This window comes from Larus michahellis, chromosome 11 (genome assembly GCF_964199755.1).
Source record: "Larus michahellis chromosome 11, bLarMic1.1, whole genome shotgun sequence".
Taxonomy (NCBI): domain Eukaryota; kingdom Metazoa; phylum Chordata; class Aves; order Charadriiformes; family Laridae; genus Larus; species Larus michahellis.
Window position 1 is genome coordinate 4233689 of NC_133906.1, and position 12762 is coordinate 4246450.

The following is a 12762-nucleotide window of genomic DNA, read 5'->3' on the forward strand; positions in this document are numbered from 1 at the left end:
AGTGCATCGGACGGCATAGCTCCTAGAGCAAGCATGTCAACAGAAGGAACGAAACCCAACCTAGACCATTAAACACACTCTAACAGTTAGCAGTAAAGTGAAGCTGCTTCAATACTGAGGCCGCTAATCATACATATGCATCCAGCCTGAAGGCAAATTACAAACGTGAAAAATAATATGCAACACAAACAATCCAATTAAAGACAAGGCAAAAAATAAGCTAAACAATCAGGAGGGACCAAGAATGAAGTAACTTAAAAAAATTAGCCATGTATTATTCATCTGCTAACAAGGATTTTGCCGCCTGAAGTCCCTGACTAAGAAGTAACCTGGATGTTGCCAGAGCCAGACTTAACACAGGAAGAGCGGGAAGCCAGCCGAGCCCTCCACAGGGAGCATCTTCCCGTTGCTCAGCTACAGAAGAGCTGTCCGACTGCAGAACAGGAAAGATTTTTCCAGGGAAAATCAAATACACAAGAGGGCTGGTATGCAATTATTTGCACCACTGTAAACTTTCTAAAATGCATAGACCACTGTTGTACTGATTAAATATTAGAAATATCTGAACAAACATTCCACAGCCGATTACAGTCTAAGACAATAGACACTTGGCCAATTGCATGTTAATGCTGATGTCTTTGTGCCAATGCTAAAAATACCAGCAAATATTTATTACAGGCAACCTAATGTATGGAATTTGCAAGAGGAAGCTCATTTCCAAAACAGAGAAAAAAAAAATATCATTACTATGATGAAAGCATTTGCTTTTAATGTTTGACCGTGAAAACTTCAACTGGTTTTATAAGTCAGTGCTGTAACCACAAGATTTTGAGAGACCTTTGGCTCTGGGCAGTTCCAGCAACTGGTACCTGCTGCTAATGACATCCAGGGGGAGCACGCAGACACAATATCAGTCTCTTAAAAAAACACCAAAAAAATCTCAAAAACAACAACAGAAAAAAACACTAAGGAAGGGCATTATGAGCTTTCTCTAGAGTCATCTGATTGTCTACAGAACCAGGTAGTGCAGTTCACTCAGGAAAATAAAAGCACCAGCCACCAGCACTGGAAATGAAGAGGACCTCTCCAATGATTTGACTGAGCACCACCAGAAACTCAGTCTTGAAACTGACTTTTTCACAGAGCAAAGGAAACCTGGAATCCTGAGCAGCATCTTGTTTCAAACGGAGTTTGTCCAAAGGGAAAGCAAATGCTGTGGCATGAGCTAGGCCTTTCATTACAGTTATAATTTTGTCCTTACCTCCTGACATGATTCAATAAACTCATCTAAAGTTACAACACCATCTTTGTTTTTATCCATTTTCTGCAAAATAAAATAAAACAAAAAATTATTTCCATAGGTAATACTGCAGTGACAGTATAATACATTATTTGATGCAACGTGAATAAACCTACGTGACTTTACCAGCTTAGATTGCAGACTCAGTGTCATTAGGTAAATCTGTTGACTGCTAAGGACTTGTGTACTCTGCTATTTGGAGCACTTTTGCGGTCATCACCAACTAGTCTATTCCTTCCTTGACATACACATCATCCTCCTTATTACTTCATTTATTTATTCACTGCCTCACCAACCAGCACCCATATTCCTGTCTCTCTGTACGGGCAGGTGAGAGAAGAAGCACTGAAGGGCAGCAAGGCTTCAAACTTGCTGGATGTCACACCCCACAATGCAAAGGGTTGGGCTAAGGGGCAATGGGATACCTTGGAGTAAGAAAAGCATCAGACACTGTAGAGTTAATCTGAATGGCTGATAGGGTTTATTTTGGAATATATAGCGGGGCATAGGATTCAACTCTGAGCTAAACTTACAGTAAAGCATATCAGTGCATAGCTCAAGCGTTAAGAAAAACACAGCAAAAATCGAGTACCTGGAAGAATACTTCTACATGTTGCCTTGGAGCATCTTCCTTGAGCACTGGATATGTGTACTTTCCCATCATATCATAAATTGCCTTTACGATATCCACCATTTCCTGCAGTAGTGGCATGCCGGCACAAACACAAAAGGGAAATTAGTAGAAGTGATAGCACATTTCTTTCTTTCGTTACCTTTTTCTTCACCCTCTTCACAGCACAGAGAATGCCTACGCATATGCATGAAAACACAGACAGATGTATCATCATATATAAGTTCATCTATAAAAATGAAGTGCTTCATTCTGACAGTGCCATGACTTTGCCACAGCCACATGGGAGGTGGCTGCAGTGCTCACTTCCCTGCTCTGCCCAGGCAGCACTGCAGGACTTGTGGGACGGTGCTGGGCACTGTGGCACCGACTGTCCTAGAGCTTCCTCCAAGGCCAGGGACCTTCACAGCAGTCACTGGGAACCCAGCCCTTCTCCACACCTTGCACAAACTGCCACACAACTCCACAACCAGTAGCAGCAACCACAAAACCCTCCAGGTACACACAATAGTTTTGAGAAGACAGACCAAGATATATTTGCAAAATATTCATGTTACCATGCTCAAAACCCAAGGCTTCCCACAAAGGGAACAAGCAATACCAGGTAAGAAGATAAAACCATATGATAACACAGGATTTGGGAGTGGTGCTGGGGGCTTGCAGTGCTTCAGGTAAGCCCACACCATACCTCCCCAGTGCAGCCAGAAACCCCTCATGACTCAGTCACCGAGTAGCTACTGTCACCGTCACCTTCCCCTTTGCAAAGGTTATAACGTTCATAGCTGTGACTAGGATTTTGCTCCTGGCTAAAACAATCCATTAAAGGTGCTATAATATAGAAAAATATGTCTACAAAACCATGTAATTTAAGATCACTGTGCACTTTACTTAGACACAGATAAATGCTCGAGTCCAGTCTGATTTGCATTTAATTAGCTACATGTAAAATTAGTTGTGCCCTGCAACAGAAACCAGTTGGCTCTCTCCAGAAATCAACCACACTTGTCGGAAACAGCCTTACCTCCTTGTTTATATAGCCATCCTTATTTATGTCGTACAGATTAAACGTCCATCTTAGCTTTTCATGAACAGTTCCCCGCAACAAAATGGACAATGCCATCACAAAATCCTGGTTCAAGGCAGAGAGAGAAATGCGAATTTTCATCACATCCTTTTCTAAGCCACCTTCTTTATATAATGCCAGTCAAAAGACTTATCTTTTTAGGATAGAGCATATGGTTATCAACCTCTTCTGACTCCCTTTTCCAAAAGTGTGTCCTCTCTGACTGAACTCAATGGACATAGCATCCGCTAAGATGATCTGAGTACTGACACACTAATAAATGTGTATGAGGTAACAAGGAAAATCAGAAAAGTCAAGTACTCAGCTGCAGCCGCTGTAAATCTTATGATAAGGGTTAGGCAGCTTAGCAAGGCTGGAAGGGCAGAAAGACCTAATGGGTGCTGCAGCCTTAAACTCTTCTAGTCCTGGGGTGAGGGGTATGAAAACAGCAAGAGATTAAGAGCAGATCCAGTCCAAGACAGGCAGACTTAGATCCTAAAGTTGATAGGACATTGGCTGTTCCGGCGCCTTGGACTTGTCAAGAGCAGCACAGCATGCTCAAGGCCAGGAAACGGGACACCATCCTTGCTAGCCATTCAAGTTTATCATCCTCCAAACTCTAAATACTGCACAAATGCAAGCATGGCAAAGTACACGTCTGGTTTTTAAGAGCAGTGCCAGATGCTCCAGTGGCCATTCCCCTCCTAGAAATGGTCTGCTGCAAGGAGTCACTCAGATTGCCACCGCCTCATTCAACACAGCTTCTTACCCGCAGATCGTGGGTGCTATGAAAGAGGGAGGAAAATCTGGCCTTTTTTCTGCACCCATCTTGCGAGGGATGGAGAGATCCCAAATTCCTCTAACACAGGGAGCCTCAGGTTTTGGCCTCTGGCAAAATCTCTCAGACTTGACCAGATGCTATTCCCCCACTAATTACTCAGTCTGGGACGCAGCATTTTAATTGTATTTTTTGTTTACAGTAGTTATTACATCTAATAGCTTTGAATTATTGTTTATACTGCACAATGGCTCAGGCACTGTAAGCAGCATCCCTACAGGGATTTATTAGCACAGGCAAAGCTTCAAGCTAACAGAGCTATACAGTTCTTGATACCTCATTTAATGTACTTAGTCGTTCCTATGTTATCTCCATTAGTTCTGCATGGGGCAGTGCATCGCTTCTTAGAAACCTTTGCTCCTTTTTACCAAGGCTCAGAGGAATTTGAGTTTGCTGAACAATGCAAAAAAGGGGACAAAATGCTTATGTTTGATAACCTCTACAGAGACAGGTTTGCCAGGAAGGAAAGCTTAGCACTTTTCTCTTTTTAAAACTTATCTAAGCATTTTCCCATGTCTCAGGCTGTTTAGGTTTCTGGAAGCCTCTTACTACTGAGCATCTGCCATATACAAAACTCCCACTACAGCCATCGCTACAGAGACACGCATACACACATTGCAACATTCCCATTTTACATTTGTTTAATGAACAAATTTGCCAGTCTTACCTGGAAATTACCAGAGTTCTTGGCCATTTGATGGAAAAGGCAAGACTGTCAATGATTTCTAGTTTTATGATCTTAGTTAACTGTCTTCAAAACTATGAAGTTCATCCTCCACAGGCCTATGACTTAACACATCCCTTTGCAGCACTCCTACAGCTATGTGTGTGAGCTTGAAGAATGGCTATTTGTAGCCACAGCAACAGGCCTTTTAGTTAAAGGGTGGATTTGGTTTCCCTAGGAACGAAGTACCTGAGATACTTCTTCAATATATCAAATAAGCTTAAAAAACCCAAACACATTCCAGGAACATAAATATAACCTTGCAATGCATGATGACTGCAGACGACACACAATGTACTGGCTTTTCTTTGACATGCAAATTATCTGTGCAAATCACTGTTCTCTTTTCATATGGGACTGTCTTCAGCCTCTCCTCTCTACTACATAAATCTCTGCACTTCCTCCCCATGGTACTGACTAACATGATCTGTATGTTTCTTTAGTGAGAGGAAACATGCAAAGCCATCTGCATAAAATAAAGTGAACCAGAATTTAAAATATCAACTGATTTTAGACTGAAACCTCTAACCCATCACCCAACAAGTCCTACTAATTTACAATGAAGAGTTGATGGAGAAGGTTAAAAACACAAAGCTGAGAAAGAGGCATCAAAGGAGGACGCAAACCGCTTACCTCAAACTTCACTGAGCCATTTTGTGCAGTGTCAAATGCGTTAAAGAGATAATGTGCATACATGCTAGCATCTGGGGGAAAAAAAAAAAGGCACAGATTGGTACAAGAGTTCATTATACGCTAATGGCTCTATGCAACATTCATGACTTTATTTTCCTTTTGTATGAAAACCAACCTTGTAGTACTGCCAGATATTCTATGACCTCGTAAATGTTGACATGGACTTGCATACTCCTCATGCCCTCCCTTAAAACAGCCTTGAAATGTAAAAGTTTTTGTTACAGTAGAAGATATGGATTATGGGGTTGCACTTGACAGAATGAGAAAAAAAAAAACAAAACAAAAAACCAAAACTTCCCAAGAGAGTCTCTGGGGCAAGTGGAGCATTGGCTCTGGTGGGAAATGCAGCAAAAGCACCAGAGTGATTGCAGCATGTGTGCTTCCTTCCTCTATCTTTTTGCTTTGTGTGAGATACAGCAGAGATGCCCCAGGCTGTTCAACTTCATCTAGTTCCAGTAAGATGAGTTTGGCCCCTGACTGTTAAAGAGCAATCTCATCCAAGGCATATTTTTGTCCTTCTGAATCTTAAACCACTGGTTTTAGAAAATCTTTTCTATTGAGAAGAACAGTTTCTATGGCCATGTAAAGAATGGCTGTTAACCAGTAAAAACAGTCATAGTATACGGAAAAAAAATAATAAAAATCAAATAGGTGTATGACCTTAAGACCTTCCCTGGCCTGTTCTCTGCTCTGGAGGCCATTCACACTGTTCTCTGCATTACCAGAGCCCAGCTTTTCAAGATGGAAGCAAGTGACATTAAATTAACTTAATTATTTCATTGCTATTCCAGCAGCCATGCACTTTTTTGTCTCTTCTGTTCTTTGCCCCTAGCACGCTGCATTAGTCTAGCCTGAGCGTTCGTAACGTATGGGTATTCGGGTGAAGCCTGGTGCCCTGTGCTATGCAGACAGTCAGGTGGAAAGACCCAGCGTCTTTTTACTCTGATTTCTATGAAGTGATTAAATATTTTCCCGTTGTTCAAATCCAGGAAAGTGTAACAGTGTGCAGAAAAATCAAATACTTAAGTCACTGTCATCTGTAAGGATCGAATACACTGGACTTTAGGAAAAAAACTGGCTACTGCATTTTTAAGAGAAGGATTACGAAATAAAATAGCTCTAGAAGAAAACCATAGAATTATCTGTGTGACACTCCTACAAAAAATTCCTATTAAGCTAAACTAAACGATAAACCAAAAATATTACACTAGATGTCTTATTTCAATAGTGTATAATGTCCACAGATCACTAGTATCACTTGAGGAGGAGGAAAAATGAAAACCTGTCAAGGATGGGAGCCCTACGTAATGAAAATATCACAGGCTTGGGATGACAGTGCACAAAGTTTTTATAATTCAGAGGTACTTTAATACCTCTGGAACGTACAAGTTTATTTGGAGAGAGAGCCATAAAAGTGAGAAAATCTCTGAGGAATCTGGAATCTCACAATTTATGATGCTAAGGTTATGCAAACAGTCTGGAAACCAAGTGAAAGAAAACAGTTGTAAAATATGAAATCACATCTGTTGTTAAACTGCTTTATTATTAAGCTTGGTTACACTACCATCATCATTAACCAAGGGAGAACCACATTTCAAGGGAATGGGACACACAAAAAGAAGAAAAAGCGAGTCTTTGTCAACATCAGTAGGGCAGAAAAAAGTTATCTATCCATGAAAAATTAACTTTCTGTACCTGGTATTTTTTCACACATGGGAAGGAAGGCGTCACCTGACGTGTGTCGCTCAAAGGAGTTAATGCGGTTACCTGAGGTAACTGGAGTTCCTTGGACTTACCGGAACCGAAGTCGAAAACACAAAACACATCCAGAAGTACATAAAGTTGAAAATACTTTTTTTTTTTTTTTTTTTTTAAAATAGTTGGCAAGATGTTCCTGTTTATTGCAGGGGGGGTGGACTAGATGACTTTTAGGCGGCCATTCCAACCCAAACGATTCTATGATTCTATGTTTTTCGTAACGGAATCATCAAGTCCATACTGAAATTTAATGTGAACTTTTCATAGGTGTACATCTTTGAGGTCATATGCATTGTAAAACATAAACATAATGTGTTTTATCTTGACATTTATTTGTGAAACCACTTGTTAATGATCTTCTTAAAGTAAATGCACGTGCATACACACACTTGTGCAGAAACTTCCAGTCATCATTCCATAGTGAGTGCAACCTGCAGCCACTACAAAGTGGAATATATTCAGAAAGCCTCAAATACTGCAGCTTTTACTAAAAAAGCCACTTAAACCCATGACTCATTCATTTCAATTTGGGAACAGTATCCCCATGGAACATATTCAGTTAGAAGAACATACGTGTTTTTAAAAGGCAAGAACACACATTAATTGAGAGTTTTAATACAACACTTTATATGTTCCAAAACATGATGTGACCGTGTCTTAATTAGTCACACAAACACCAAAAATGATCATTTTTGCATCAGGTAGCTCACAGCATACATCAACTAAGAACTACTTTAAGAATTTTAGGGAAGTTTTGATTAATTTGCAGGCCAAAATAAAGTCTGGGACTCTTCTGACACACACAGCAGTCCAACAGCAGGGAAGCAGGACACACAGAGGGGAAGTGATTTAGCTTTCTACCATCCAGAGAGTCAGTACAGAAAAAAGCATCAGTCCCCAGTTTCTCTCCCAGACTAGTGCACTGTTTACCGGAGAATAAAGAGATGACAACTAGGGAAAATCTTTAATGTGGGTCTGTCTCTATTCTTGTGAAATGACTGTTCAAAGGCTCTAACTTAATTTTATTACCCTGCTGTCTGTGTTTCTGTTTAAGATCCTGCAAAGCTTAAGCTCATTTCACTTTTTTTACATTATCTGAAGTAGTTTTGCAGCCAGCTGGCAGTAATGAATGTTAAGGCATGCTTCAATAAACCCAACAGACGCAAAGTAATACCGCTTACCTCCATGAGGAAAAAACTGTGCATAGATCTGTTTGAATGTTTCTTCATTAACAACCCCACTAGGACATTCCTGTTGGAAAACCAAAAAAGAAAAATCAAGGAAAAAAATCCCAGCTCTATAAAGGTTCATTTGGAAAACCCTACAAGCCCAAAGAGAGCAATTAAACAAATCAAATTCCTATTCTCACAGTGCTCTGGATGCACAGGCTGTGCAGCTGAAGAAATTAAAATAATTCAGACTGCAATTTCATCTTAAGTATCTCATAGACTAGGTTCACCATTATTAACATTTTTAACAGCATTTTCAGCAGTGTTTAATCCCTGTTTTATAGGATGACCTAGAAAGGCAGCGCGTGCCTTTTGTCATATGAAGCTCTCATCTAATAATTACAAATAACGTTACTGCCGGCTAACCATTCCCTGTCGAATGCCCCCGCATATATGAATTCATTAATCCTCAGCAGAGGACTGTAGCCAGATACTTGACACCAGTTCCACGGAGGCTAACGGTATATACTATGCTCGTAAGTCCCTACAAACAAGCATTAGTATTAGGCTGAAAAAGATTAGATCGTTTTTAACCTGTTTATCCGATCAATCTTCTGTAAACTTCCAAGAAGCCAGACTGTGCCCCTGCAAAATCTTCTAACCTGGCAACCTGTGGGGTTATTTTATTTTTAAGCTCTGGTACTAGAATGTAAAGCATTTCATTTCACTTTTGGCTGCTTCAAATAAGGACAAACACTTAGGAAGGAGGTGGCAGACTGAACTTCTTGACCTACTTGATTAGCATTCAGGAAGGGAAAAGGGAATCCCTGCCTGGAAGGCTCACACTTACTCTGCTACAGCTGAGCAAAATCCAAGCCGTTATGGTAGGTTGGGGTGGGAGGTTCTCTCTGGGCATATTTGCAGAGTCTGGCAAGCGCCTGTGAAAAGCGAGACGGGGCAGCTACACGGAGCTGAGCTGCCGGGTGCTTCACCCCGTAAGTGATACCTGAACTGAGGTCCTCACATCTTCCCCAGCAGGATGTGGGACCACAGGCAATAGAAGAGATGGGTGAAAAACAGCACAAGAACTGTCTACAATTTGTGAATCCTGTTTCCTGATTCTCAACTCTTTTTATAAACTTAAATTACCTGGACAATTTAAGTAAAATTCAGGCGCAAATTTAGCTTAACTGTGGTGGCTTTGCCACCCCTCCCAACAGCTCAGTGCTGTTATAACACATGCTGACGTACCACAGAGAGCCCTGGGCACTGCCATCTGACTATGTGAAGTTTTCAATTATACAGAATATTTTTCAGTTGATGACACTCTTCATCACAAATGTGCCTATCAACCAATTTTGAAAACTAAACCAGAGTAGAAGAGTAACATAACCAATGGACTGATACTTCTTCTCAGAGCACAGAATTATAGATATAGAAAAGTCGGCTTATTCCTGTGTTCAGAAATACCCACTGGCAGAGACACCACGGGTCTGATTCCCTGCAGCAGGCAAGAGAGCAAACACTTGACCCCAAACCTTCTTCTATCTGCCATTTGTGATTTTGTGGATCTTCCCTTTGTCATCTCTTTTCCAGGCTGAAGCATCCCACCCTGAGAATCACAGAAGGCACCAAGCATTCTTTGACAACAATCCCTTCTCTGCATCTTTCCATTTCCACCATACCCTTTTTGAGCCGGCAGTCCAGGACTGCACACCATGTTCAAGATGCGTTCCAAAGTAAGGGAAATTCATTTAAAGGTTTATTCTCCTGTGCTAATGCGTGGCAGCACAAGCAAGCTTGGGGATGAACAGACGTGAGTAGAAAGAGCACAGAGCTGCAGAGCCTTTACGTCCAAACACGCTACTGCCACATTACACTAGCTGGAATATGCATGCTACACCACATGATGCTTTTGGGGTGGAAATCCTCCTAATCTCCCTATAATTCTGTGCTTGGCCTGGACTTCATTAACAGAGCAGGCTTGGGCGTGCATATCATGGTCCTAGGCAGGTTTGCAAAGCAGGGCAGACATCAGTACTGCTGTAGTTACTCACCACTGGCAGCCTGGAGCTGCCATAGGTGCACACACTCGCTGCGTGTTACATCCCACTCTGCAGATCCAAGACAGACAAACGCTTATTCTGGTAGCATTACAGGTTGTTCAATTTGAGATAAGTAAACTTAGGAAGTCTAAGAAAATCCCTTTGAACTGGTGACACAGAAAGCTGGAGAAAGATTCAAGTCTATGACTTATTTATTGATGAGTTGTTTAGATACCTTTTAAGAACAAAAAGGACTTTGACAAGAAATTCTTCCACCATGAAAAGCCTCTAAAGGTAAAAAGGCTTTTTTTTCCAAGCCTCTGATCTGCCAGCATAACCCGCTGCTGATGTGCATTCGCTAACCATGGAAAAGGGACAGAACAAACAAGAGAAATCACTTTGTTCTGTGCAAGTCACAGAAGGAGAGCCATAAGGGGTACTTCAGGTGACATCAGAGGCAGGTCCTTAATCACATACCCGTTCGCTATTGAATTAGGGTGATTAGATCGGAGTTCCTTCCTCCAACACAGAAGAAAACCTGTTGTCTTCTACCCGCTATTTGGGTAGAAAACCATCAGTAATTTAGGAGAGATTTGAGCTAAGCAACAAATTATTCTTTACTTAAAAAGCCCTGAAATTATCTTTTAGTCTGTCTTCATGTCCTGATAACTGTCTTTCCACTGGTTAGGTTTAAGTGTCCCAAATAAAACCCAAACCTGGCACTGTGGTTTTGACCTTGCCGGGGTCACCCCTTCTCCACTGTTAGTGTTCAGGGCTTGTTCCAGAGCAAGGGGATGAAAAGACGAGCTGGACTACCTATAGCCAGTAGCTGCAGGACCAGACTTGGTTTTCCATTTATAGACAAAACTAGCAAAACTTTCTAATTCTGTACAGCAGAACTCCTGGTTAGATGAGTATTTTCAAAACTCATCAAAGCTCCTAATAGAACAGCCACTTCCAGGCTTCGATGTCATGAGAAAAGTGGTTACTTTTTCATCTGTTTGTGACACTTCTAATAAGCTAGGAAGCATTAAAAGAAGAATAGTTGATAGAAGGTAATAGCTACCATAAAAGTATTCTCCCAAAGTTCACGTTTCCTAAAGCTTGTAGTCTAATGTGAGTTAAATAAATAATTTGATATTTATTTATAGTATCTTTTAATCATAGATCAGACCAAGTACCCTACCAAGAGACATTCTTTGGGTAGAAATTTTCTCCTTGGTCACTGGAGTACTGCTGCTCCAAGACCCGCACTGGGCCTTTGCAGAACTTCACAGTATTTGACCAAATTGTCACTCTTTTTAAAACCAGGTCTAGCAGAGCACCTAACCATCCTTTCCAGAGTAGCACCACTGGCCAAACACACTGAGTGAAGATGTATTTCTTTCTCTCATCTTGATAAATACAACTATTATATTCACTGAAAACCATCACTTCACATGCTTAAAGCCAATTTATAAAGGTAGGGACTTAGCATTACCTTCTCTATACCTTCCACGACTACAGAGTCCCTTGGACCTCTTCCACACTATATTAATAGCCCATGTTTACTAAGAGCTCCAGCCCACCACTGCCAAGCCCGAGAATGAAGCTGAAGTCTGCGAAGGGCAGGCACAGAGGAGAGGCTGCTGCTGCAGGCACTCTCCTCACAGAGGCTGAGTCTCCTGTAGCAGTTTTGGCCATTGTGCCTGATTAAATTTTCTGTATTTCCACATGATCCTTATTGCTTCTGATGCTCCATCTGGAAGCCAAATGAAAGTTTGCATCAAACCTCCAGGAGTGCTGGGGAGAGGCAGCGCTGACATTGATCAGCTTGTTTAGCTCTCTATAACTGGATTGCTTTCAGACACATATGCTAGTACCAATTCATTTGTACTTAATTGACCACAATTTTGTCTTTATAAGAGTCAAATAATGCTCAAGAGGCCTCATTAGTGCTACAGTACAACTTAATACAGCCAACTCAAAAGAAATCTCTCTTGTGAAAAGGAGCAGGTAAGCTTGGTGTCAGTTTAAATTCCACTAAAGATAACAAAGGTTTACTCATTTAAGAAAAACGTCTTGGCAGTATAAAAAGCATGGTCCTTCTCCGTAACATTCCTAAGGCCTTCCTTCGATGGCAGAGGGTTCGATTTCAGGTAAACGCCTCTCTTTTCTTTAACCTATGAATTCTTTTAAAACATCTAACAAGACCAGTGAACATTTTTTTGTATCATCAAGCATGGAAACAACCCCTGATTTTCAAAAAGCTAACTATCGGGCATTGGCAGCGTGAGTCACGCATCGCATCTACCCTCGCAGACTTCTTTTTAAAATACTAAAGCACAAAGGAGCTGAATCCACATTAAAATAAATATCTCAAACAAAAGTTGCACTTGCTGTTCTTTCTTCTGCTGGAATCAGAAATTAACTCCATTGATCACTTTCAAAGATGTACCGTGTGGGCGGGCAAGCAAGCAGCAGCAGCGCTGAAGTGGGGCTAAACGTAACCTGCCCATCAGATTGCTCTCAGCTCCCTTGGCCAGCACGTGAAAAAAGAGT

General features: G+C 41.2%; 1 protein-coding gene across 8 annotated transcripts in view; it reads right to left on the bottom strand.

The window, feature by feature from the left end:
* Nucleotides 1–12762, bottom strand: part of KCNIP1 (potassium voltage-gated channel interacting protein 1) — a 508397-nt gene that overhangs the window by 5624 nt on the left and 490011 nt on the right. For all 8 annotated transcript variants that reach the window (XM_074603589.1, XM_074603591.1, XM_074603590.1 and 5 more), the window contains 5 exons: nucleotides 8189–8258; nucleotides 5190–5260; nucleotides 2953–3060; nucleotides 1893–1997; nucleotides 1262–1324 (listed from right to left, as the gene is read on the bottom strand). In XM_074603589.1, coding sequence (XP_074459690.1) covers nucleotides 1262–1324; nucleotides 1893–1997; nucleotides 2953–3060; nucleotides 5190–5260; nucleotides 8189–8258 — 417 coding nt within the window. The remainder of the gene's footprint in view (nucleotides 1–1261; nucleotides 1325–1892; nucleotides 1998–2952; nucleotides 3061–5189; nucleotides 5261–8188; nucleotides 8259–12762) is intronic.